Source organism: Manis pentadactyla, chromosome X (assembly GCF_030020395.1).
Source record: "Manis pentadactyla isolate mManPen7 chromosome X, mManPen7.hap1, whole genome shotgun sequence".
Classification (NCBI taxonomy): domain Eukaryota; kingdom Metazoa; phylum Chordata; class Mammalia; order Pholidota; family Manidae; genus Manis; species Manis pentadactyla.
The window spans coordinates 35,660,642-35,688,424 of NC_080038.1; the positions used below are offsets into that span (position 1 = coordinate 35,660,642).

Sequence of the window (27,783 nt, forward strand, 5' to 3'; positions counted from 1 at the left end):
TCTCTTTCCCCCATTCTCTGCCATTCTGTCACTTAATTTTAGGACATTTCAGAATTTTTTCCTTGTCACCCTTGTCTCCGGGTGTGCTTCTGGAGGAAACCAAACGAAGCATAAGGACATTTAATGTTGCAGGTGGGCCTGAGGTTCCTCATCTGTAATTACAGGCATTGCATGAAGCGATCGCCGACTTCCTTCCAGGGCTCCGCTGGGACCTTGCCTTATTTGCCTCCTAGTAGATGAAATAGAGCACCATGCTTTGTTTCACTTGGCATCAGGCTAATCATGCCTGCACCCTCGGCCCCAGCAGAATGGTCTCCATGTGGCGTGTGTACACGTGTACAAGCAGGAGGAGTCAGGAGCGGAGAAACAGAAAGCATCTGGCTTAGTGTTCAAGCCCCCTCTGAGAGTTCCTATAGGAGGCTGCTGACCGCCTGAATCCATGAACCCTAAGGAGGAATTTTGTCTCTTCAGTTCATTAGTCCCTGCTAGCTGCCCCAAACCAATGCAGCAGGAATTACAAAGAAACACTAGGGCTCCCACGCCCCTCTCTGCTGACAGAAGCTTTTCTAGAAGGCCACCTGCAAAGGCAAAGTGTTGCATTCTGGGCCCCCTCTATTTCATATGCTCACTTAGCATACTCCTCCTCCCTTTTCCTGCCCCTCTCTTCTCAGCCCCCACGTGCATCAGGACGCAGAACCGGAGGGGTGGTGCTAACAGCCCTGGCAGCCCCCAGGTGGCTGCAGGCAGGGCCACCTCTATCTTTGGATAACAGGATTCTGTCTGAAGTTCCTCCCTAGGAGTATGCCAGTCAACCCCACTTCCTGTGACAGCCCCTCCCCCTCTTGATTTTTTCTTCTTGGGAACAAGGTTTTAATAACAAAGCTGTTTGTCCCCCAAGTCAGTGGTGCGAGCAGGTTCAGTGGATGGGCCCCTGGCTCTCTCCCCTGAGAGTCTCTGATTGCTCCTTAACGCTCAGGAGAGTGTCCAATTCACAGGCAGAGAAGGCTTTCCTCAGGGAAATTCCTCGGCCCAGAGCCACAGGCCCACTAGCCTGGAGAAGGCTGAAGGCAAGGTCGACCCAGTAAGCTAGGACAAGGTTTACAGGAGCAGACAGGCTGCTCTCACAGCCATCTTTGAGCTTCTGGCCTGCTGTGGCGGGAGGAGAGGCTTCCTTGGGCCAAGGTTTGGAATGAAGGCCACACGGATGCCTCCAAAGCCAGTGGTCATGAAGGGAGTCCTGCCCACCACTCCCATCTGGGCAAAGTGAGCCCACCCCTGGGACAGGGACTTCCTCTGGGGAGCTTCCTCCCCACCGTATCCCTACCCCATGCCCAGTATGGTTTCCTTCCCAACAGAGGTTATGAAAAATTCAGTCATATTTTGGTTTCTGAACTTTACTGAGCATAGGACTTGTCAAAATGCAGAGGCTAATTCCAAAGATCTGGGGTGAGGGTACTAAGGTTCCACATTCCTAACTGGCTTCCCAATGCCATGGCCACTGCTGGTCATGCCCACGCTCTGAGTAGCAAATCCTATCTGTGTCCTGGGGGGTTGGAGAAACCTCAGCCAGATTCTGAAAATGGCCCACAGACCCTCTGCCTTAGGCGGTAGCTGACACAGCATCCACCCAAAGCTGGGAGACCAGCCTTACTATAGGGAAGCATCCTTTCCACAGTCTGTTTTTGGATCACCATCAGCCACTCCAAAGAGGAAATCAGCAGCCTGCATTTCAGGAAAACATCATTATTTTCAGCTAGCCTGTCCCTTCCCCACCTCTCCAAGTTATATAACATGTCCTTGTTGGAAATGCTGATAATATCATTTGGGCGGCAGAAAGCCAATTCCCAGCTGGAGGCTTCGGGTGGGGCTGGGGCAGGGGTCAGGGTAGGAGGTGGACTCTGTGGAGGGTTTAAGGAGAGAAAAGAGCCAGGCAGATGGAGAGGCCAAGGCCTGGGGATAAAGCTGATCGGTGTGTCAGCAAAATCTGTCACTGGCTTTGGTGATTGGAAAGGCAGACACATTCTTTCATCTCAATAATCCTCATCTGATACAGGATTTTCCTGCCATTAAATCTGGAGAAAGAACACTAAGCACTCAAAACTGCACAAGCAACCATTCCTCCTCATGCCCTGCACACACGCACGTGTGTGAGCATGCACGCACGCACTGCTTTACTTCTCTGCCGGACCATTTTTACTGTCTGTGGCTGCCTGACTTGGGAGATGGATGGGCTGGGGGAACTGAAGGGCACCTTGGAGGAGTGGGACCAGGCAGACCCCCAGGACAGTAAGCGACATTTGGGGACTATTCACTAATACTTCTCTGCAGAGGTTTCCTGTCTGTCCATTTTCTCGCTGGGCTGTCAGTGAGTCCATCTGAGTTGCTGTCAGGATTTTAGCCTGATGAAGGGTTTCCAAACAGATCCAAGCTGTCAGTTTTGGGGGAGCTTCTGATTGGATGTTACTTTTCCTCTTAACCCAACACCAAGATCTATGGGGAGAAACCAGTATGAAGAAGACGGAAAAGGCTGGACATTTGGGGGAGGAAGCATGGAGGTGTGGGGAAGGGCCTGGTTGTCAAGGGACCCCTCCTGGCACTCTGTGACCTGTGCTCTCTCCCCTCAGGTAGGGATCCCCCAGCTGGGCGGTTCGAGGCCACCAGGTGCATGAAAAGCCACAGGTTGCTGGTCCTTCTGCTACATGGTGAGTTCTGAGGCCTGTTCCTTCTGACCCTCAGCAGACAGCTGCCAGTGGGTGCAGGGGTTGGGAAGCTCATAGAAGATGCTAGAAGATGTGTGGAAACCACAGGCCTTCTACCCAAGGAGCTTGTTCTTCAAGTGGCTTCTGTGAAAGCTGTACTTGGCACTTGGCTTCCAGTTCTAATTAGATATCACTGACAGCGCAATCCTGTGGGAGGGGATGGGGAATGAGAGGAAACAGCAGGTGGTGGAGGTTTTGTTTGTTTAAAAAAGAAAAACTCCTGAGCAAAATATATGAAATAACTTCTTGGCAATTTTCTTATTCCAATTTCAGATATGAATTCATTGGTGTAATCACCAAAAACTACAGTGGTTTTATAATCACATTATTTTAGCTCATTTAATTTTAAAATATACCTTAAAGAAACCATGTTTCTAAAGGAAGAAGGGATGAAAAACTTCATGTTGGAATGATGTGATGATGGATGTTTAAAACTTTTTTCCAAGTTTTTGTCCTATTGTTATATGGGTTTTAATATAACAAGAAGATGCATCACACAATCTTTTCTATACTTCTTTAGGTTTAGCTGCTCAAATCTAACTGAGGTAGCCCACGGAAAAAATTCCTTGTTAAATTCTGCAGTAAATGATTCTACACAAAAAATCTGTCCTTCTGACCCCTGGATGAATGTAATTATTTGAGGTTCTAACTACCCACATAATAGATCGCTGTATGCAGTGTTGGTAGAGAAAATTTTACCAGGTAATTCTAAAAGGGTAACAATAGAATTTTCTTTCTATTGTTTCAAAAGGTAAAAATTGGTCTATTCAATGAATCGACAGGTACACACTGTACCTCCAAATACACCCAAGGGATAGTATGAGGAATATTAACCGCATAGCCTTTGTCCTTGAAAAACTTACATTCTTTTATGGGACACCCCATAGATAAGTGAGGAAAAAAATTGGAACAAGGCACAGGGAGCACTATGATAAATAGGGCATGACTTCCTACCTTGAGGAGCCTTGAAAGCACAAAGGTTGATATAAACAGCTAGCTCCTTGCCATTTCTCCTACCTCGAAAGGACATGAAGTTTGATTCACTGGGACAGAATGTTTGCTTCCAAGAGCCAATATTGTTTTAAATGTGTACCAAAAGCTCTCTCGTTCCTCACAGGATGCAGACAGTATTCATATCTTGCGTACAGCAAAACAGGAACTGTCCCTGCTGTAGAAACCCGAAATATATCCAGACTTCTTGTGACAAGTTGGAGAGCTTAGCAGTGACATCATTTGCTAACAATAGATGCACTTAAAATTAATGACTGTCTCCACATTCCCTGGCACCTTAATTTGAAACACTCTCAGCAGCACAGACAATATTATTCTGACTACAAGTCACACGGATTATGGATGACATGTTCCTGAGAATAAGGCAGGGGTAGGGCTCTACCTCCTCAGCTAGGAAAAAATAATTAAATGAGCCTGCCAAAACAAGGTCATGGTGGAATCCAAAGTGGCTCACAGCAGGGAAAATCTGGGGCAAAATGGAAACAGAAATTCTCCTGACATGAAGGTCACCTGGAAGTGCCTATCCTCTCACCGCTCTCCCATGTCAACCCCTTTGGGGTCTTCCTGCTGTCTACAGCATATTATCCCAACTCCTTAGCTTGCTTCACAGAGTGGCTTGCTCTGAACCATGGTCTTTAAAAGAGGGCCACAGTTTGTGTTTTATTCATGTTGCTGTTTCTAGAGTCTAAGACATAGTAGGTGTTTAATATGGTTTGTTTGTTGAATGGGTAAAGCTGCCCAGATTAGACCTATCACAATATCTGATAAAGGTCTTGTGTAAAAAAAACCCCATATATATATGTTAGGGGGGCGTTGTGTATTTTCCTTGGTTCTTGTTCTCACCGCAACAAAGAATTGAAGGGCAGAAACACAGTAGTGAAACAGAGTAGAAGTCTTATTTCAAGTTACTTAACATAAAGAGAAAAAATGTGCAGGTGACCTCAGGGAGGAGAGGTGTCTTGAAAGGTTTAAGTTTTATTTAAAGAGAGAAAGTGCACATTCAGAGAAGGGGGAGTGTGGGCTACTTCAGAGAGAGAGGCGCACTGAAAGATTGGGAAAAAGTTAAAGTTATGCACTTAGAAAGCGCAGGCAACCTCAGAGAGAGGTGCACACTGAAAGGCTGGGGTTCCCCCTTTTAAGAATTTTTCAGGAATCTGACAAAGGGCTAGCGGTGTGGACTTTTAAGTGCTCCCCAAATATTTAAAATTAATTTAACACAAGAAATGTATTGCTCTGATTTCTCTCTGAAATACTGGCTTCTTGGTCTGGGAGCATATCAAACAAGACCACCTGCCTAGCCCCCAAGGTGGGCTGAGTTATTGTCTGTTTGCAAATAGTAAAGTTAAGAATCTTACTTCTTCCTGAATTTTAAAATGCAATCTTATCTTTAAGATGGAATCCTTCCTGCTTTTTCCTATGTTGTTTACGGCTGGGACTGCTTGGTAAATTAGTTGCCCAGGTTGCAAATTACTTGATTAGGGCTGAAGGAGAAAAACCAGCATATAGGTAAAGTTAAAAAATAAGCTGGGCCTGAATGATTAACACAATAAAGACATGGGCTATGCTGAGGTACCCTCCTTTATCTGGGGAATATTCAAACATTTCTAGGCCAAGTTGTTCCTGGCCTTTGAGCTTTAACTGATTAACTCATTAACTCTGGGTCTTTTATGTGTTTCTAGTTTTAACTGGCTAACTTTTTGAGTCCCTTCTAGTGGGCTTTATGGCTTTATTCTCTTTCCACCCCACTCATATCTATTTTCCTGCCTAACATATATATGTACATGTGTATATATATTTAAAACACTTCAAACCCAATAATAAGAGAACTCAATTTTAGAAAATCAGCAAAAATTTTTGAATAGCTGTTTCATCAAAGAAGACATATAGATGGTTAATAAGTGTATGAAAAGATGCTCAGTATCACTAGTCATTAGGGAAATGCAAATCAAAACCACAATGAGATACCATTTCACACCCATTATAATGACTAGAATCAAAAAGACAGTAGCAAGTATTGAGAAAGGATGAGGAACAGCTGGGACTCTCATGCTCTGCTGGTGGGAATGCAAAATGATGCAGCCTCTGTGGAGAAGTGTGTGGCAGTTTCTTCTATAGTTCAACATATACTTAGCATATGACCCAGCAATCCCACTCCTAGATAAATTAGAACTGGAAACACACATCCTTAAAAAGACTTGCACACAAGCTTTCCATTAGCTTTAGGCCCAATAGGTGAAAACTGGAAGCATCCAAATGTCTATCAACAGGTGACTGAACACACAATTATACACTGTATGATAGAATACTACTCAACAATAAAAAGGAATGATCAATTGCTATTCAGAGCAGCATAGATGAATCTTATGAACATGATTTTGACTGAAAAAAACCATTTGATTCCATTTATATGACGTTCTAGAACAGGCAAAACTAATCTATAGTTCAGAAAGCATATCAGTGGTTGCCTAGAGCTGAGGATGGAGAAGAGACTGCCCTCAAAGAGACCTGAGGGAACTTTCTGGGTGGTAGGAAGGTTTTAAATCATGATTGAGGAGGTGGTTACAAATTTTATACAAAAAGTATAAATTTGTTATACTTACTGAACTGTATACTTAGAATGGGTACATTTTAATGTAAGTAAATCATACTTCAATACACTTGACTGAAAGATAAAAGGAAGGCTGTAGGGAGAGTGGCTGTACCCCAAGGAGAACAAATTCTTCATTATTGAGTCAGGCAATGTGGAGAGTTGGACAGTGAGTGTGTGAGATTCATCAGTGTCATTGCATAGATAAGTAGCCCTTTCCTTTTGATTGCCAAGGAGTATTCCCTTGTATGGGTGTACTGGTTTGTTTATACATTCCCCTATTCTTGAGGATTTATTTCCAGTTTGGGGCGATTATCAATATTTAGGCTGGGAGGCCTTTCTGGGCTTATGTTCTACTCCTCAGATGGGAAAGTTCTCCACCTTGAGATCCACAGGGCCTGTGAGGCCATCAGCAGACCACCCTTTTGGAAACAGACTGAGTTCTCCATCCCCCATGGCTTACATATAATAATGCCAGAAAAGCTGTAGTGTGAATCCATGATCCTTTCTTTCCTGTCACCAAAGGTGCCTATGTAGTGTGGGGAGCAAATTCTGGGGTCACCTTGAGGTCAGAGGCCATGGGATGGACTCCACCGCTGCATTTCTGTTTTCCCCTACTGCATTTCTGTTTTCTCCAGCTCACTTTGTTTTGAAAATCCAGCACTGAGGCTTGGCCTGTGGGGCAATTGGGATAGCATTTGCCAAGAGTGGGAACGGAATGATTTCTAGAGCCAAAGTGGCTGAATAGATTTTGCTGAAACCAGAAAATTGACCATATTTTCCCCTGCTATTTTGGTTTCATGAGACACACGTTCTTTGAAAACAATGAGAATGAAGAAACACTTCAAACTCAGTCTGTGGTTGAAAACTCCATGAGTAACTGTTCTAGAAAAACTCAAGGGGGAGAAGCACATACTTGAATAGCTGAGGACCTACGAAGAAGAAATTCCTCAGCTGGGCTGCATTAAGACATCATTCTGTGGGGCATCTGAGCCTGGCCACTGCTGCCTCCATGCAGCTTGGGGGCTGGCCAGTACACCAGGCCAGAATGCAAAAGCAGGGACCCATTTCCAGAATTTGCCCACATTCAGGGATACCTTGTAATTTTTTTTGAAGAAAAATTCATATAACATAAAATTAACCATTAACCATTTTAAAGTGGACAATTCAGCAACACTTAGTACACTTATGGTGTGCAACCATCATGTCTAGTTCTGAGACATTTTCATCACCCCAAAGGAAACCCTGCACCTTGTAAGCCATGGCGTAACCCCTAGGTAAGCACTTGTCTACTTTCTGTCTCTATGGGTTTGCTTATTCTGGATATTTCATATAAATGGAATCATACAGCATGTGGCCTTGTGTGTCTGGCCGCTTTCACCTAGCATAATGTTTCTGAAGTTCATCCATATATACTATTTGCCAGTACTTCATTCTTTTTTATGGTAGAATAATACTCCATTGTGTGGATATACCACATTTTGTTTATCCATTCATCTGTTGATGGACATTTGTTGTTTCCATCTTTGGGCCCTTGGGAATAGTACTGCTATGGACATTGGTGTACAAAGTATTTGTTAAAATATCTGCTATCAATTCTTTTGGGTATATACCTGGGAGTGGAATTGCTGAGGCATATGCTAACTCTATGTTACACCTTGTAACATTTTCTTTTTTAATTAAGGTATCATTGATATACAGTCTTAATGAAGGTTTCACATGAACAACATTGTGGTTTCAACATTCACCCATATTATTAAATCCCCCCCCCCATTGCAATCACTGTCCATCAGCATAGTAAGATGCCATAAAGTCACTACTTGTCTTCTCTGTGCTATCCTGCCTTCCCTGTGACCTACCGATATTGTGTGTGCTCATTATAATGCCCCTTAATCCCCTTCTACCTCCCTCCTCAGCCACCCTCTTCACCCCCTTCCCTTTGGGAACCATGAGTCCCTTCTTGGAGTCTGTGAGTCTGCTGCTGTTTTGTTTCTTCAGGTTTGCTTTGTTGTTATACTCCACAAATGAGTGAAATCATTTGGTACTTGTCTTCCTCCACCTGGCTTATTTCACTGAGCATAATACCCTCTAGCTACATCCATGTTGTTGCAAGTGGTAGGATTTGTTTTCTTCTTATGGTTGAATAATATTCCATTGTGTATATGTACCACATCTTCTTTATCCATTCATTTACTGATGGACACTTAGGTTGCTTCCATATCTTGGCTATTGTAAATAAAGCTGTGATAAACATAGGGATGCATATGTCTTTTTGAATCTGGGATCTTGTTTTCTTCAGGTACTTTCCTAGGAGTGGAACTACTGGGTTAAATGGTATTTCTATTTTTAGTTTTTTGAGGAACCTCCATATTGCTTTCCACAATGGTGGAACTAATTTACATTCCCACCAACAGTGTAGGAGGGTTCCCCTTTCTCCACATCCTCACCAGCGTTTGTTGTTGTTTGCCTTTTGGATGTTGGCCATTGTAACTGGTGTGAGGTGATATCTCATTGTGGTTTTAATTTGCATTTCCCTGATGATTAGCAATGTGGAGCATCTTTTCATGTGCCTGTTGGCCATCTGAATTTCTTCTTTGGAGAAATGTCTGTTCAGATCCTCCACCCATTTTTTAATCAGGTTATTTGTTTTCTGGGTATTGAGGCATGTGAACTCTCTATGTATTTTGGATGTTAACCCCTTATCTGATAAGTCATTTATGAATGTATTTTCCCATACTGTAGGATGCCTTTTTGTTCTGCTGATGGTATCCTTTGCTGTACAGAAGCTTTTTAGTTTGATGTAGTACCATTTGTTCATTTTTGCTTTTGTATCCCTTGCCTGAGGAGATATGTTCATGAAAAAGTTGCTCATGTTTATATTCAAGAGATTTGGGCCTATGTTTTCTTCTAAGAGTTTTATGGTTTCATGACTTACATTCAGGTCTTTGATCCATTTTGAATTTACTCTTGTGTATGGAGTTAGACAATAATCCCATTTCGTTCTCTTACATGTAGCTGTCCAGTTTTGCCAACACCAGTTGTTGAAGAGGCTGTCATTTCCCCATTGTATATCCATGGCTCCTTTATTGTATATTAATTGGCCATATATGTGTGTATTGATATCTGGGTTCTCTATTCTGTTCCATTGATCTATGGGTCTGTTCTTGTGCCAGTCACAAATTGTTTTAATTATTGTGGCTTTGTAGTAGAGCTTGAAGTTAGGGAGCATAATCCCCACAGCTTTGTTCTTCCTTCTCAGGATTGCTTTGGCTATTCAGAGTCTTTTGTGGTTCCATATGAATTTCAGAACTATTTGTTTTAGTTCGTTGAAGAATGTTGTTAGTATTTTGATAGGGATTGCATTGAATCTGTAGATTGCTTTAGGTAGGATGGTCATTTTGACAATATTAATTCTTCCTATCCATGAGCACGGGATGTATTTCCATTTGTTGGTGTCTTCTTTAATTTTTGTCATGAGTGCCTTGTAGTTTACAGGGTATAGGTCTCTCACCTCCTTGGTTAGGTTTATTCCTAGGTATTTTATTCTTTCAGATGCAGTTGTAAATGGAGTTGTTTTCCTGATTTCTCCTTCTGCTAGTTCATCAGTAGTATATAGGAATGCAGCAGATTTCTGTATATTAATTTTGTATCCTACAACTTTGCTGAATTCAGTTATTAGTTCTACTAGTTTTGGGGTGGATTCTTTAGGGTATTTTTACGTACAATATCATGTCATCCACAAACAGTGATAATTTAACATCTTCCTTAGTAATCTGGATGCCTTTTATTTCTTTCTGTTGTCTTATTGCTGTGGCTAGGATCTCCAGTACTTTCAGCTTTTCGCTGGTAAGTATGATGTTGGCTGTGGGTTTGTCATATAGGGCCTTTATTATGTTGAGGTACTTGCCCTCTATACCCACTTTGTTGAGAGTTTTTATCATGAGTGGATGTTGAATTTTGTCAAATGCTTCTTCAGCATCTACTGAGATGATCATGTGATTTTTGTCCTTTTTGTTGATGTGGTGTGTGATGTTGATTGATTTTCTAATGTACTGTCCTTGCATCCCTGGAATAAATTCTACTTGATCATGATGGATGATCTTTTTGATGTAATTGTGAATTCAGTTTGTGAATATTTTGTTGAGGATTTTTGCATCTATGTTCATCAGGGATATTGGTCTGTAGTTTTCTTTTTTTGTGGTGTCTTTGTCTGGTTTTGTATTAGAGTGATGTTGACCTATAGAATGAGTTTGGGAGTATTTCCTCCTCTTCTACTTTTTGGAAAACTTTAAGGAGGATAGGTATTATGTCTTCTCTAAATGTTTGATAAAATTCAGTGGTGAAGCCATCTGGTCCAGGAGTTTTGTTCTTAGGTAGTTTTTTGATTACCAATTTGATTTCATTGCTGGTAATTGGTCTGTTCAGATTTTCTGTTTCTTCCTGGGTCATTCTTGGAAGGTTGTATTTTTCTAGAAAGTTGTCCATTTCTTCTAGGTTATCCAGTTTGTTAGCATATAATTTTTCATAGTATTCTCTAGTAATTCTTTGTATTTCTGTGGTGTCTGTAGTGATTTTTCCTTTCTCCTTTCAGATTCTGTTTAGATGTGTAGACTCTCTTCTTTTCTTAATAAGTCTGGTTAGGGGTTTATTTATTTTGTTTATTTTCTTAAAGAACCAGCTCCTGGTTTCATTGATTCTTTCTATTGTTTTATTCTTCTCAATTTTATTTATTTCTGCTCTGATATTTATTATGTCCCTCCTTCTACTAACTTTGGGACACCTTGCAACATTTCCTACTACACAGATGAATCCAATTTTTATAAAGTTGGTCCACCTAGACCCTTGGTTTTTGACTTGGGTTCTATACTGGAATCGCCTGCAGAGCCTTAACAGTACCAATGCCTGGTTCCAGCCCTGAAGATTTACTATAATTAGTCAGGTGTATGACCTGGACATTATGACTTGTGAATTGGTTAAAAGCTCCTCAGGTGATTCTAATGTGTCACCCAGGTAGAGAACCATTCTATACTCTTACTTGCTGTCTACTTGTACTAATAACTTCAGTATTCTGATACTTGGTGTCATATGTTCCACTCTGGGGTGGATTTCCACGTGGTCCTTGAAGTACTGGCCCCTTGGTGAGATTTAATCCTGTGACAACAGTGGCTCATGGAACCTGCCATTAGCTTGGCCCAATGCTGTCACAGCTGTTTCAAGCGTCACAACTCATCTATTCCTCATAATTGTCTGTCTGTTACAGATGGGAAAACCGAGATGTAGAAAGGTTCTCTGAGGTTTAAAAAATAAACAAAAAAGGCAGTATGAGAGAGCAAAGATGACAGGCAGTGGCATAAGAGTTTAGGAGAGAACTCGAGTGAGAGGCAGAGCCATTAGGATGAATGTTTTCAGACTGAACATTTGGGGAAGCCACCTATGTGGATCCGGAGCTGTGACAGAGGCTGGCTGAGCATGGGGCAGTCCTGAGCCCATGGCAGTCCTGCTGAATGTCTCATCTTCCCCTGCCAGAGTCCAGCTCCAGCGGGGGGGTGTGAAGCCCAAAAGGATGAGACGGAGTCGGTGCACGGAGAGACAGGACACAGAGTCAGATGGAGGTGGTCTCTTGACAAAGTGCCGATGACAGCTTTATTTATACCATTTTGCACAAGGATATGATTTTTTTTATTGTTCTGTTGATTAATTGGTATAGACAATTGATTAATAGGTATAGGCAAGCTTTTTTCTTTCTTCTTCTTTCTAATCCATTCATGGTTGGTCAAGTGTTAGAGAGGTGATTGTTTTCTGTTCTTTGACCGAAACTTTTCTTAGCAACATGTACTCTTTTATGTTTTACATTTCTATGCAACACAGTTTCTAAGTAGTGCATGTGACCATAGGAGCGTGCAGTATGTAGCAGTGACTATGGAGTCTATCAGCTCAGGGTGAAATACAGGTCACCTACTGCCACAGTTAGCTAGGATTCTTTCCCACAAAAACATTCTTAGAGGCTTTAATCAATTTATAATCAATGTAAAGTCATAAACTCATATCTTCACCTTATACCCCTTTATGGGGCACAGTAGGCAGCAAACTAAATTTCCCTTTCTTATCTACATTTCTCTTTCTTCTGTGTGGATACCAAAATCTCCCTGACATATGCTACACAGGTCTCCATGACTCCACTACTGCAGGGACTAAACAAGTTCTTACATGGTGAACAATGCAAGGGCATTCATATCATAGAAACTGTTTCTGTTTTAACTATAAATCTTAAACTATAAACAATCAAGTCAAAATGATGTATGATTATTCATTTGATTTTTATACTTTATATGTGAATCTCACATTTTCTCCTTTACATTTCTAATGAAATGTGATGTAATAGGTAGATGCAAGATATAGATAGAAAGCATGATTTGGTGCTGTAAGAGGGCAAGTGTAGATGATCAGGTCTGTGCCTATAGACTAGGTATTAATCCAAGCTGAATAAGGGCAAAACATCCACAGGTGTAGAAGATTTCTCTCAAAACTGGGGGGGTGAGCTTCTAAGCCTCACCTCTGTTGGCCCCCATTTTCTCACCTGAAGGCCCCCCTGCGACTGTGCCTGTCTTAGGTTGTTCCTCCCTTTAGGAATCTTACCCGTCTCTGGCTAACCAGCCATCTTCCGGGGCCATACAGGGAGATGTAAAGCTGGTGAGTGAGACAGAAGTAATGTTCTTTGAAAATGTTAGCTTTTTACTTCTTTGCAGATTTATGCCCCATGGCTTCTATGCCCAGCACTTGTCTTGAGATATCTTTACCACTTGGAAGAATTATGGTACTTGGTAATTTCACATATGAGGCACAAATTCTAATAAAGGGCTGTAATTAGGAAGAAAGAAGAAAAACTATAGATGTAGCAAATAGAAGAAAACATGAGAAGATTGATTAAGTGTCAGACAGGGTTATTCCATTCAGTATTCCCCTATAACTCTATTTCTCTAATTTTCCTATAAAACTCTTCATCACTAATTTCACTAGCATTGCAAACAAGGGGGGTATTCCCACTTAGGTGGAGATGGGGTAGTCAATGTTTGACTAGCTACCTGCAGGTTTTGGTATTCTATGCCAAGATTGCCATCTGGCCCCTGCGTGTTCTATTCTTCAGGAGCACTGTCCTGAAAAGCTTCTGGAAAGTTTATGTTCTCCTCCTTTCTGTGCTGCTTAGCAAAGGTTAGCTTAGTCTTTGGCAAAAATGCAAGCAAAAGCAAAGCCAATAGTATAATGGAGAAAAACAAAATCAAGGTGGGTAATAGGGGGAGCCAGCTGTGAAGGCCCCTGCTTTGTGGGGGTCTCCTCCAGCCTGAGCTTTGCTACACAGCTTGAGTAGCATGGCTCCCACCATTCCCCTCCCTATCTCAGACTGGGAATAAAAGCACTGAAGCCTTTTCAGAGTTCCACATAGATCCTTCCCCAAAATACTGGAGCAAGAAGAGAAATTGCTAAGCAACTGCCAATGAATTTGACCTTCTCTTCTCATAAGCTGTGATCTTTATTTTAATTTGGTGACTGTTTTTCTGGCTAAGGTATTCCCATGGAACTCAGCTCTGGACAGCCAAGGAGATGTGTTTTGGGAATGATCACTGCTGAGTCCAGGAGAGTCTATTTTTCATTTGGGTTTGGAACAATCAGGGATGGCCCAAACAATTTTGGGTCCCATTTTTTTTTACATTTCCTCTCAATGAATGGCAAGGAGCTTCCTTTAGGTTGGGGAGCACAGCCTGGTCCTGAATTTGAGTTGTTCCCTCTTTCGATGTGAAGAGAACATGAGGTTCTTTGGGGTAAAGGGGAGGAGCCAGTACTCAAGAGATTAATGGAAATTGCCTTACTTAGGATGTTGCTCAGGGATCTTGTTGCAAACAATGGAAACCCACTCTAGGTTGTTGAAGCTGAGAAGGGGTTTATTCAGGGATGTTAGGTATTCCCAGTCTTCCTGCTTGGTTCCTGCCTGGAGCAATGCCTAAACCAGTTAGTGGGGCAGTTCCAGGAAAGACCCTGTGGCCACCACTACTGGTAGACACACCTGAGCTCACACACATCATGCTGGGTGTTGGGTGCCAGAAATTCCACCATAGCAGCCTGAAAGATAGATGCTTCTGCCACCATCCTGGCCAGAAAATGGTTTCTGCCTGGCACCTGCTTCTGAATCCAAACCTTGCTGGGTATGTCTGAGCGAGTGAGTTAGGTCATGTGCCTGGGCCCTAACTGCAAGGGAAGTTGGGACAGAGGGTTTCTGGCTTATTTCCTGAGGCAGGATTTAAAATATAGGAAATTCCATAAATGTAGACAGAGTGCTTAAAAGGTGCTGAGTAGAGGGAAAAGGTGTCAGATGCCCACTACTATCAGAGGTGGTTTGGTTGCAAGGAACAGGAATCCACTCCACGCAGACGGTTTGAGTGAGTTTGTGAAACAGAAATGGGGAAATGTCACAGAAACGTCAATAGTAGGGCCTTACAGGAACTAGAGAGCCTGCCAGCAGCTTCCCACTTTCCTTGATCTCCATCTCTGTGATTTTTGCGTTGAATCTAGTCCTCTCTCTGCACCCCAGCTTTCCCACCTTGTCCCCGGCTCCTGCTCCCCTATAACTTTGACTTGCACATGGCTTTGGTACAAACCCCAGCCCCAGTGCTTTGCAGGTTGATGCTCACATGATCTCACTGCCTGTTCCATGTGCACGTGAAAGGAAGGAATCTGATTGGCTCTGCTTAGGTAAAATGTTCACCCAGCGTCCAAACAGCTGTGTCTGGGAGGAAGCGGCAGAGGCACGTGGGGCTATGAGTGGGATATTTTTTTCTTAGAGGCTGTGGTTGGCAACAGCTGCTGTCCAGCCATGGAAAATGAGAGCCAAAAGGGCCCCCGTTGGTCAGAAAGTTCAGGCCCTTCAGTTTACAGTTAGAGAAGCAGAAGCTCAGAAAGCCTAGGGGTGTGTGTGGGGGAGGATAATAGCATAGTAGAAAGACAAAAAAAAAAAGGTTAGTATCTCTTAACTACCCTGAACCTCAGTTTCCTCTTCTGTGAGAAGAAAATAATAGTTGCCATGCAGCGTTGTCATAAAATTAAATGAAAAAAGGTATGTAACAAGCTTAGCCCTGAGCAAGCACTAATTAAAAGTTGGTCGTTATAAGAGCAACAGAAACCCATAAAGTTAAATTAATTTGAGTAGTCTTGTATATGCACATAACATTCCTAAATTATGTCCTATAGATATTTGCTGTCTTTTGGGCTGTCCAGACCTTGTTCTGTTGAGTTCCCAGAGCCACTGCCAGCGGCTTTGTTCTAGGACTGTATATAAATGAAACCATATAGTATGTATTCTTTTGTGTCTTTTACTCAAGATAGTGTTTTTGTTGTTTGTATCAGTAGTTTGTTTCTTTTTATTGCTGGGTAGTATTGTATGAATATGTTAGAACTTATTTCTGCACTCTACTGTTGGGTAATTTCTAGTTTTTATGTATTATGAATAAGCCACTATTAGCATTCTTGTACAGTCTTTATGTGGACATTTTAAAAACATTTCTCTTGGGTAAATACCTAACAGTGGAATTACTGAGTCATAGAGTAGGCGTATGTTTAGCTTTAATAGATACTGCCAAAGTTTTCCTAAGTTGCTGAACTATTTTCCACTCCCACAAGCAATGTAAGACAATCCAGTTTTGTTCTATGTCCTTACCAACATTTGAGATTGTCAGTCTTTTGGATTTTAGCCATTCTAGTGGGTGTGTAAGGAAATCTCATTGTGATTTTAATTTGCATTTCCCTAATGGGTAATGATGTTGAGCACTTTTTCATGTGCTTAATGACTACTTAATATATTTTTTTGTAAAGTGTTCAAGTCTTTCACCCATTTTTTTTTTTGGTAGGTGATCTCTGAGAGAGAAGCATGTTTTATTTTTTTATTTTTTTATTTTTGAGAGGGCATCTCTCATATTTATTGATCAAATGGTTGTTAACAACAATAAAATTCTGTATAGGGGACTCAATGCACAGTCATTAATCAACCGCAAGCCTGTATCTCAACAGTCTCCAATCTTCTGAAGCATAACAAACAAGTTCTCACATGGTGAACAAGGTCTTACATAGGTCTTTCACCCATTTTTTATTTAGTTGTCTATCTTTTCATTATTCATTTGTATGGGTTGTTTTTATATTTTGTATAAGTTTTAAATATGTATACCGTGAGTACTCCTTTCCTTAATGGTATCTTTTTGAAAAACATCATTGTTGAGGTATAATCAACATATAACAAACTGAACATATTTAAGGTGTACCCTTCTGAAAACTTCAGCACAATCCAGACAATGAACAAATCCATCACCTCCAATATTCTTCCCCCTTTGTAATCCCTCCCTCCTGCCCACCTTGCTCTCCACCCATCCCCCAGCAACCACTGATCTTTCTGTTACTATAGACTAATTTGCAGTTTCTAGAATTTTATGTAAGTGGAATCCTATCATAAGTACTCTTTTTTTTTTCTGGCTTCTTTCACCCAGCAGAACTATCTTGAGATTCATCCATGTTGCATGTATCAATAGTTCATTCCCTTTTATCACTGAGTAATATTCCATTGTATGGATATATCATAATTTATTTACCCATTCAACTCTTGATGGGTGTTTGCGTTGTTTCCAGTTTTGGGTTATTATGAATAAAGCTGCTGTGACCATTCCTGCCCAAGTCTTTTATGTGGACATATGCTTCCATTTCCCTAGAAATAGAATGGATGGATCATAAAGAAGGTGTATGTTTAACTTTTAAAGAAACTGCCACATTGTTTCCAAATGTGGTTGTCCCATTTTACATTCCCACTAGCAGTCTAAAACAGTTCCAATTGTTCCAAAGGCTCTCAAACACTTGGTAAGGTCAGTCTTTCTAATGTTAGTCATTCTAATAAGATGCAATTCTAATTTGCATTTCCCTAACAACTAATGATGTTGACCATCTTTTCATGTGTTAGCCCTCTGTATATTGTTTGTGGTAAAGTATTTCTTCAAACATTTTGCCCATTTATTAATTGGGTTGTCTGTTTTCTTCTTATTGAATTTAGAGAGTTCGTTATGTATTTTGTATCCAAGTCCTTTATGAGCTATATACAGAGAAAATATACAGATCGTTCCTCCCACTCTGTGGCCCATTTTTTCATTCTCTTAACAGTGTCTTTCAAAGAGCATAAGTTTTTAATTTTGATGAAGTCCAATTCATTAATTTTTTTCTTTTGTGGTTAATATTTTTTTGTCCTAAGAAATCTTTGCTTATCACTAGGCCACAAAGATATTCTATGTTATCTTCAAGAAGCTTTATAGTTTTAGCTTTTACATTGGGTCTCTGCTCCATCTAAAATGAATTTCTGTGTATTGTGTGAAGTAGGGGTCAAGAGTCTTTTTTTATTTTCCAGGGATTCCAATATGAATCTTTAATTTATTGTGGTCTACCTTGAATTAATCTTGTACTGCTTCATGTATAGTGTTAGATCCTTATGAGTACAATTCAGCTTACTTCCCTTCCCGTCCTTTATGCTATTGCTATTATACTTTTCATTTATATGTTATAAACTCCACAATATCTTGTTATTTTTGCTTTAAATAGTCACTTGTCTGTTAAGCAATTAAGATGAGAAAAGAGTAATATTTTATGGTTAGTGACATATTTGTCATTTCTATTACTCTTCATTCCTTCCTGTAGATCTGATTTTCATCTAGTATCATTTTCCTATAGGCTAAAGAATGTCTTCGTTTCTTGTGCAGAATTGCTGGAGATAAATTTTTTCACATTTTGTTAACCTGAAAGTTTCTCTATTTTTCTTCATTTCTGAGGATACTTTCATTGAATATAGAATTCTAGGTTGCCAGATTTTGCTTTTTGTCCAGCAGTTTAAAAGATATAATTCTATTGTCTTATAGCTTCTTTTGTTTCTGAGAAGTGAGTCATCTTTTTCATTGTTGTTTACTCTATGTAATGTGTCTTTTTTCTTTGGATGCTGTAAGTATGGGGGAAATATCTTAGGGCAAAATACCTTTGAAACCAAAATCATCGAAGGGAGAAATAAAGTTTAAGAAACCCATTTATTTCTTACAAGCTGTCATCCCGTCTCTTTCCTTGACCAGGCTGCAGCAGAAGAGAGCTCCACCCAACCTCTCCAGTCTAGATAAACTCTAGCACCCTTGCAGGCCCTTGTAATTACCTACTGATATGTGGCCATTCTGTCCACCCCTTGAAACACCTATTGATATAGAGATGCACTAAAGCCAGGTGACAGATTCTGGAAATATTGCAATTTTACCCACAGATGCTTTAATGAATTTTCTCTATCTTCAGTTTCAGCAGTTTGACTATGATGTACCGTGTGTGTGTGTGTGTGTGTGTGTGTGTGTGTGATATTAGGATATTAGTGGGAATTTGCTGAGCTTACTGTTTTTAATCAAGAAGTTGTCTTCCATTATTTTTTTTGCCATATTCTCTCTATTCCCTCCTCTGGGACTTCAGATGCATGCATATTAGTCTAATTGCTTGATACTGTCCCACAGGTCATTAAAGCTGTAATCATATTTTTTCCAGTCTTTTTTCTCTCTGTACTTTACTTTGGGTAATTTCTATTGACCTGTCCTCTCTTCCAGTTCATGACTCTTTTTTCCTTCTGTGTCTAATCTGCTGTTTTCTTATCTAATGATTTTTTTAGAAGTTCAGATATAATTTCAGTACTAAGATTTCCATTGAGTTCACTTTTACAGTTTCCATATCTTTTCTAAAATTCAAAATCCCCATGTCTTCACCCATTACACCCATCTTTTTCTGTAAATTCCTTAACATATTTATAATAAATCCTTGTTTGTTAATTCCAACATTTGGGCTGCCTCTGAGTCTGCTTCTGTTAACTATTTGTTTTCCTTTTGGTAAGTGTCATGTCTTGCTGCATTTCTATTATCTAGTATCATTTGGCTGTATACCAGGTATCATAGATGATAGTTGTAGAAACTCTAGATTCTCTTATCTTCCTTTGAAGAATGTTGAATTTTGTTTTGGCAATTCAGTTAAATTATCTTAGCAGATAACCTTGATCTTGGGAGGCTTGGTTTTAGGCTTTGTGAGAGTAGGCCTACTTCAGTTTTGCCCTTTGTCCTGGGAAATTGTCTTTGCTCCTAAGGTGTGGCTTTCTGGGATTTCAATGGAAAGCTCCATGTATTTTACAAGCCCTTCTGACTTGGTGGACCTTGAACTCTTAAACTGTCTCTTATTACTGGGAAATTGCTGGAATCTCTGTTTAGCTCTTTTGGCCTTCAGCTCTTGGCTCCTTGAAGTCACTCCATGCCAACGCACTTAGCAGTCTAACAAGGATCTAAGGGGAGTCTGTATGCTAATGGCATGGCTCCTCTTTTGTAGCCACTCTTTTCTATGTTTTCCCACCTCAATTTCTAGGCACTGTGGCAGCTATACACTCTGACCTCTAACTTGTCAACCCAATAAGACTCTTGCTTTCTGCATAAGCTCTACTACCCATGCTCAGTATGGACTTGAAAACACCCCAAGAGGAAAAGCCAGTTAAATGTAGTTCTCATCTAGTTTATTTCTCTTCTTTCAAGGGTTGTATCTACTCTGGTTGCCTGTTTAGGTTGCTCCCTAGTGCCTTCAAACATAAAATATCATTGATATACAATCTTAAGAAGGCAAACATTTTTTTAAAAATATTTTTTCCAGAGTTTACACTAGCTATCAGGTGAAATGTTATCTGATACAAGCTACTCTGCCATTATTGCAAGCAGAATTTATCCGAATGTTATTATTTTTAAACATTTTGTTTTGGTGTCCTGTTTTTCTGGATCACTAGGTATATACTTAGTTTTTCATATTGGATAAATCAATACTGGAGTTTGGTTGTCTGTTCTGAGAATTTACTTGATTTGATTTAAATGTCACTAAATAATCCAGTAACTTAGTTACTCCTAATGGTTCTCAAAGTTTCAGAGGTTGAAAACAGGTCTCTAAACAATGACAACATCTTGAGTGTTTAGTTAAAATTTAAAATTAACTTCAGTCTATTTTCTGAAATAGGTAATGCATTCACATGGTTCAAAAGTTGACAGGAAAAAAGGATATACAATAAAAAGTTTCACTCCCACCCCCCTGGCACGTGTTTTTTAATAACTGGCAACTACATTTTTGATCTCTTGCATTATACAAGCAAAATGATTATATTCTGTCTGTCATAATCCCATGAATTCCTTGGCAGAGAATTTTTTAAAAAATCAGTGACATCCTCCAACAGGAATCATTACAGAGGAAGACATCAATTCCATTTAGTTCTGCAAACATTTACTGAGCTGTACAGTGTGCCCAGAACGTTAGCTATTGTCAAGTAGAAAAATGAGTCATATGGTTGAGATTGCACTTCTCTTAATTAGAAAGGAGAAGAGAGTAGAATGAAGGACTATTTGTAAGGAAATCTCATGCCTTCTATTTGACCCAGTTGGAAGAGTTAATAGAAAAAGGTCCCACCTCTGTCCAGCTGACACCTGGAGTTAAGGTTATATTCTTGGCCCTGTCTCTCTAACAGGGTGTCCCTCCAGCCCAGAAGCTGCTCTGTTTACAGCCAAGCTCAGCAAAGGGTCCAAGAATCTTGATGGAAGCTTGGTGTCTAGTTCACAGTTCTCAAAAGCTAAGTTAAGCCTCTGCAATGTCAGAATGTGGAACTAGCTACAGTTTACAATTGAAGAGTTGTTCAAAGGGCTGGGTGTTCTCCAGCCAAGTCTGAAAGGGCTGAATCCCCTTCCCAGCAGCTGAGAAAACATGGAGTGTCCACAACAGATGTACTGACAAGACACTGGAAGTGCAGCAAATCTAGAGAGGCAGCAGCAAGTATATTCTACACATGCCTTATGTGGTCACACTTTCGGATTCCCGCAGTGGCTTGGGTAGGCCAGCTAGGGTAATGTGTACATGGTGAAAGCGACACATGGTAGGCCAGGGTGTTTGCTATGAATTTGGGAGTACTGCTGAGGAGAGGGAGAAATTGTGAATATCAGTGGTTAGCTTTACACTGGGTTCCTCTGTTCCTCTGCAGGAATTTCACATCACGCACACTCCACCTGCGAGCTGCTGCTGGCCAGAAAAATAAAATCTGTGCATTTTCCATGGAACTAAAAATGGGGTTTGGGACCTTTGGCTACTGCAGGGCATCACACCATGCAATTTTGCTTTGCTGCAGATGGCAAGCCTACTGGAGGGCTTTGAAGTCTTTATCTGATCCTCCATTCAAATGCTCACAACAAAATTAATTTATATGCACCATTCTTTCCTGTGATGATGTAAAAATGTCTCTAGAGAACAAGGGCTGGTGAGTGGAAATGAACTGCACAGCGCACATAATTATTTTCTTGAGCTGCAGAAGGTCACTGATAGTTTATTTGGTATTCTGTCCTTGTGGCTTAATTTTAGTGACTGTTAAAGAAAAAAAAGATCTATAAGCTTTTCTTTCATTTCCAACCTCCTGTTCCTTAATCCTCTCTTCTTCAGGAGGCTTAATTTGCCCAGTGGGGTTTTCAGGACTTGAATTCTTATGGTAGGAGGGACTAGAGCTACACCAATAGAAATATAATACATGCCACGTGTGTTTAAATTTCCTAAGTAGCCAGTAAGAGGAAACAGTTTACATTAATTTTAATATTTTAGTTAACCCACATATACGTATCTAAAGTATCATTTCACCATTTAATTATTATAAAAATTATTGATGAGATAGTTTACCTTTTTTTTGTACTTAATAAATATTTGAGATCTGGATTGTATTTTATACTTCACAGCACATCTCATTTTGGGCTAGCCGCGTTTCAAATGCCCAATAGCTACATGTGCCTAATGGCTACAATACTGGGCAGCCCAGGACTAGAGCCCAGGCCACAGTGATACCTTCCAGGTCCCCCTACGCATGCAGACAATGAATCTTCTAAGCCTCATTCTAGAAGAGCATGAGTGATGATACAGTCAGGAGGGGGTTTAGAATGGGGTCAGATGCCAGAATTCCAGATGAGTTTTGCTGATGAAAATAACTAGAAAGCAAAGGGGAGGGCATCATGGATGGAGAACCTTGTTTAAGGTCTGGAGGCAGAAAGAGGCCATTTGGAGGACATGTTATGTAGGAGGTATGAGAACTTGGTGGAGGGCTGAATCCTGCCATGTGGACAGGTAGCGTTTTACCTGGGCTGACTGTTCCTTTTTTGTCTTTTCTCTCCCCTCCTCAATCCCCCATCCCCACCCCAGCAGTGGTCCTCGGCCTACCCAGTGCCGGGGCCGCTGCGGCCTGCACGCGCACCTGCCCCGCAGCCTGTGCCTGCAGCAGCACAGAGCATGGCTGCCAGGTGCGCTGCGACCGCGCCGGCCTCCTGCGGGTGCCGGCCGAGTTCCCGTGCGAGGCGGCCTCCATCGACCTGGACCGCAATGGCCTGCGCCTCCTGGGCGAACGGGCTTTTGGCACGCTGCCGTCGCTGCGCCGCCTGTCGCTGCGCCACAACAACCTGTCCTTCATCACGCCCGGCGCCTTCAAAGGCCTGTCGCGACTGGTTGAGCTGCACCTGGCGCACAACGGTGACCTGCGCTACCTGCATGCGCGCACCTTCACCGCGCTGGGCCGCCTGCTCCGCCTCGATCTGGCCGCCTGTCGCCTCTTCAGTGTGCCCGAGCGCCTCCTGGCAGAGCTGCCCGCCTTGCGTGAGCTCGCTGCCTTCGACAACCTGTTCCGCCGTGTGCCCAGCGCTCTGCGTGGCCTGGCCAACCTGACGCACGCGCACCTGGAGCGCGGCCGCATTGAAGCCGTGGCCTCCAGCTCGCTGCAGGGCCTGCGGCACCTGCGCTTGCTCAGCCTGCAGGCCAACCGCGTCCGCACTGTGCACTCTGGCGCCTTCCGTGACTGCGGCGCCCTGGAGCACCTGCTGCTCAATGACAACCTGCTGGCCGCGCTGCCGGCTGAGGCCTTCCGCGGCCTGCACCACTTGCGCACGCTCAACCTGGGCGGCAACGCGCTGGGCCTTGTGTCGCGTGCGTGGTTCACTGACCTGGCCGAGCTTGAGCTGCTCTACTTGGACCGCAACAGTATCGCCTTCGTGGAGGAGGGTGCCTTCCAGAACCTCTCAGGACTCCTCACTCTGCACCTCAACAGCAACCACCTTATGGTGCTCACTGGGGCCGCCTTCCAGCCTGGCTTTTTCCTGGGCCGCCTCTTTCTCTTTCACAACCCGTGGCACTGTGACTGCCGCCTGAAGTGGCTGCAGGACTGGATGGAGAGCTCTGGGCATGTAGCTGACGTGCTGTGTGTCTCCCCCAGCTCTGTGGCGGGCCTGGACATCTGCCAGGTGGCTTTTGGACGCTCCTCTGAAGGCCTCTGTGTGGACCCCGAGGAGCTGAACCTCACCATGTCCAGTCCAGGCCAGTCCCCAGAACCAGAGGCCACCATGGTGAGCAGGTTCAGCAGTCTTCTCTCCAAGCTCTTGGCCCCGAGGGCCCCAGCAGAACAGGCCGCCAACACCACTGAGGAGCTGGTCAGTGCCTCACTGTCGAACAGCCTTCTCTCTTATGGAATGGGAGGCTCTGGCCATAACACCAGGTTTCTCTTTGGCTCTAGTCTCCTGCTCAGTGTGGCCCACCACGTGGTGTTTGTCTAGAGGTGGACTGACCCTGCCACACTGGGATGGCCCAAATTGCCTTGGACAGTGGAGGAAAGTTTCATTAACTGGGCTTGAGGGTGTTTGTGGTGGGGGAAGAGGGGAACAGGTTGGGGCAGGTGGTGAAAATTCCAGCAGAGGTAGGAAGAAACACTTTGCCTACAAAGAGGGCCCTAGGAAGAGGGGAACCGTGGGAAATGCCATGGTGGTGGCTGGGGCTGGAGGGGATGCAGGATGGATTTCTGCTCATGTCACATGGGCATCAGCTGAAAGAAAAGACTAGGAATTGGAAGCTCCTAGGGCTACAGGGCTCCATCCCCAACCCTTCCCCCCACCTTCCAGGATACAGACCACAATGCCTGAATTAGAATCAATCCATTGGCTAAACAAATACTAAGAACTGTGCCAATTCTTATAGCCGGACAACCCAGTAAACTCAATCCCTTTGTTTTCTACCACAATCATCCAGTCCCTCTCCCAGGGGCCTGGGGCCCTGGCATCCAGGAAGATGGACAGGACAGGAGAGAAGGGGGATGGGAGAGGGTCTTAGTCCCAAGGAGGTGGCAGCGGTTTCTGGGGTCTGATATGTGTTAGGAAGCATTTAAAACAAAGACCCGTTTCATTTACTCCACAGTTATTCCCAAGGGGTGGCCTTAGCTGAAACGGATCTTTAGGGCAGGGTAGGGATAAAAAGAGGGGGAGTGTTTGTGGAACAAATACATTTGTAAAATCCTAAAATTAAAAAAAAAGTAAACCAGGTTTCAATACTGCAGCACTTTTCAGAGTCTTTCATATGCAAACATGCATTGTGACTCTCTGGGGAGGCCATAAATCCTCTTAGCATTTTGTGGGAAGAGTGTCCAGAAGACACAGAGATGCTATGTTAGCAGGGCAGGGAGTCTCCAGCTTGGATTTACCATTAGGTGTGGAAATTATTATGGGCTGCACACTTTGGGACTGAGTAGCAGCCAAGTGGAAGAGAGGCGGCCAGGAGCTGAGAAGGGGGTCTGAGAGATTTCCCAGGATGAGAGTTGGCCAACTGTAAGCCCCTAGGCCTGAGTGCCAGAGCGAAGGCTGTCTGCTAAATACTTCATTGCACACATCTAATGAAGACTACATGTATCACCATTCTGGAAAAACTTAATCTTAATGTCCTGAGTTCCTCTCTGTATTTGAAGTGGTGGGTTTTCAAAGCCCACGTGGATTCAGGGTGCACGGAGCTGTCATTTCTTCATGGTGACAGTGTTGGTGTCTGTAGGTAATACTAGGTATTAGAAATGTGGCAGGAGGCACCATTGAGGCAGGAATGTTTTTGTAACCATTAGTGGTCACCAGTGCAATTAAACAGGTTACATTAAAAAACCGAGATAGAACAGAAAAGTCACAGGGCATCCTGTGTAATGTTATAAGAGTAAGTATTGCTTTGTAAAAGTTTTTATTTCTATGTGTTTGTTCAGATTATATATGTATGTACATGTGTGTTGGTGGCAGCATACAACTTATATATATGTTTTTTTCTTTTTTTTTTATTAAGATATCGTTGATATATACTCTTATGAAGGTTTCACAAGAAAAACAATGTGGTTACTACATTCACCCTTATTATCGAGCCCCCCCATACCCCATTGCAGTCACTGTCCATCAGTGTAGTAAGATGTCACAGAGTCCCTATTTGTCTTCTCTGAGCTACACTGTCTTCCCGTGACCCCACACATACCATGTGCATCAATCATGATACCCCACAATCTCCTTCTCCTTCCCTCCCCACCCTCCCCACCCTCCCCCACCCCTCCCCTTTGGCAACCACTAGTCCTTTCTCGGAGTCTGTGAGTCTGCTGCTATTTTGTTCCTTCAGTTTTGCTTTGTTCTTATACTCCACAAATGAGGGAAATCGTTTGGTATTTGTCTTTCTGTGCCTGACTTATTTCACTGAGCATAATACCCTCCAGCTCCATCCATGTTGTTGCAAATGGTAGGATTTGTTTCTTATGGATGAATAGTATTCCATTGTATGTACCACATCTTCTTTATCCATTCATCTACTGATGGACACTTAGGTTGCTTCCATATCTTGGCTATTGTAAATAGTGCTGCGATAAACATACGGGTGCATATGTCTTTTTGAATCTGAGAAGTTGTTTTCTTTGGGTAAATTCCTAGAAGTGGAATTCCAGGGTCAAATGGTATTTCTATTTATATGTATATTTATAATTAAGGTATTATTGATACACACTCTTATGAAGGTTTCACATGAAAAACAATGTGGTTACTACATTCACCCATATTAAAGAGTCCCCCCCATACCCCATTGCAGTTACTGTCCATCAGTGTAGTAAGATGCCACAGAGTCACTATTTACCTTCTCTGTGCTACACTGTTTTGCCCGTGACGCCTCACACCATGTGTACTAAACATAATACACCTCAATCCCCTTCTCCCTCCCTCCCCACCCAGCCTCCCTCACCCCTCCCCTTTGGTAACTGTTAGTTCCTTCTTGGAGTCTGTGAGTCTGCTGCTGTTTTGTTCCTTCAGTTTTGCTTCGTTGTTATACTCCACATATGAGCATACAGCTTATATTTTATTGTGGGTTATTGTTAAAAAGTTTGAAAGTCACTTACCTGGTGCATGCATAATTTTTTTTAACTTTTTATTTTGAAAACTCTGAAGCCTACAGAAAAGTTGCAAGAATAGTGGAATGCACATTGGCCATTTACCTATGTTCCCAGTTGTTAACATTTTGCTTTCCCTCTCTTATTGTATTATTAATATTTCTTACTAACACTTTGTGTTAGTTGCAAATGTCATGACACTTCACCCCTAAGTATCTCAAGTGTGTATTTCCTAAGAACAAGGACATTGTCTTATACACAATACTATCATCAAAATCGGGAAATTTATCATTGATAGAGTCTTATTATTTAAAATATGCTCTATTTTGAAATGTCAACAGTTGACAAAAATGATTTTTTTAGCAGTCATTCTTTTTCCTATGGGTGGAAAATAGGATTCCCAGATTAAGGCTTGTGTTCATTTTGATCACAATACTCAAAATTGTAAATCTGCTGACAGACATTCTTTCTCCAAATGTCTTACTTTTCAAATGTGAGAGAACCAGATGAGGTCAGAACTGTTTGTTCAAACCATGTGTTGTGGCCATGGTAACTGAGTGAAGATCAGGGGCGTCCTGGAGACCAGATCTCTGCGTTTGGGTAACCATGGAAGGCCACAGCAGACACATAGCAGCTTGTGTTACTGAGGAACAGGATGCCACCTTGGGAGGAATGTCTTTCCTTTCACTGCAGCGGGTTCCTGAGAGTCAGCAGCAAAATGCTGCCCCAGTTCTGCCTGGTGTTTAGATGGCCAGCTTTTTAATTAACATTTGTTTGACCGAATGTTTTTGAACAAGTATCAACACTGAAACAGCCTCTGGGAAGACAGATTTGTATAGAGTCACCCAGCCCCCAGCAGAATTCTGGTAACATGAGAGTTACTGCCAAACAGATCCAGAGTCTCCTGGAGTGAGTTTCCAGTGAATTGTGGCCATTATGAGCTCTCATGAGAGAACAGGCAGTGGAGAGTTCCCAGTTTTGAGTTCACTAAGTTTCTCACCCCATCACTGGTGAATTAGTACCTTGAGAAATATTAAGGTACTATATAGATTCTGCTAAGCAAAGCTGTGTGTACGTGTCAAGATGGCCCACGTTATTCCGTGGTAACAAACAACCCCCGAAGTTCAATGGTTTAC

General features: G+C 42.3%; 1 protein-coding gene across 1 annotated transcript; it reads left to right on the plus strand.

Moving 5' to 3' along the window:
* The first annotated feature begins 2,628 nt into the window (after positions 1-2,628).
* NYX (nyctalopin) lies at positions 2,629-26,780 on the plus strand. The gene is made up of 2 exons (XM_036895377.2): positions 2,629-2,702; positions 22,642-26,780. Exons 1-2 carry the CDS (start codon positions 2,666-2,668, stop codon positions 24,036-24,038), a joined length of 1,434 nt encoding a protein of 477 aa, XP_036751272.2. The 5' UTR covers positions 2,629-2,665; the 3' UTR covers positions 24,039-26,780.
* Positions 26,781-27,783: the final 1,003 nt, after the last annotated feature.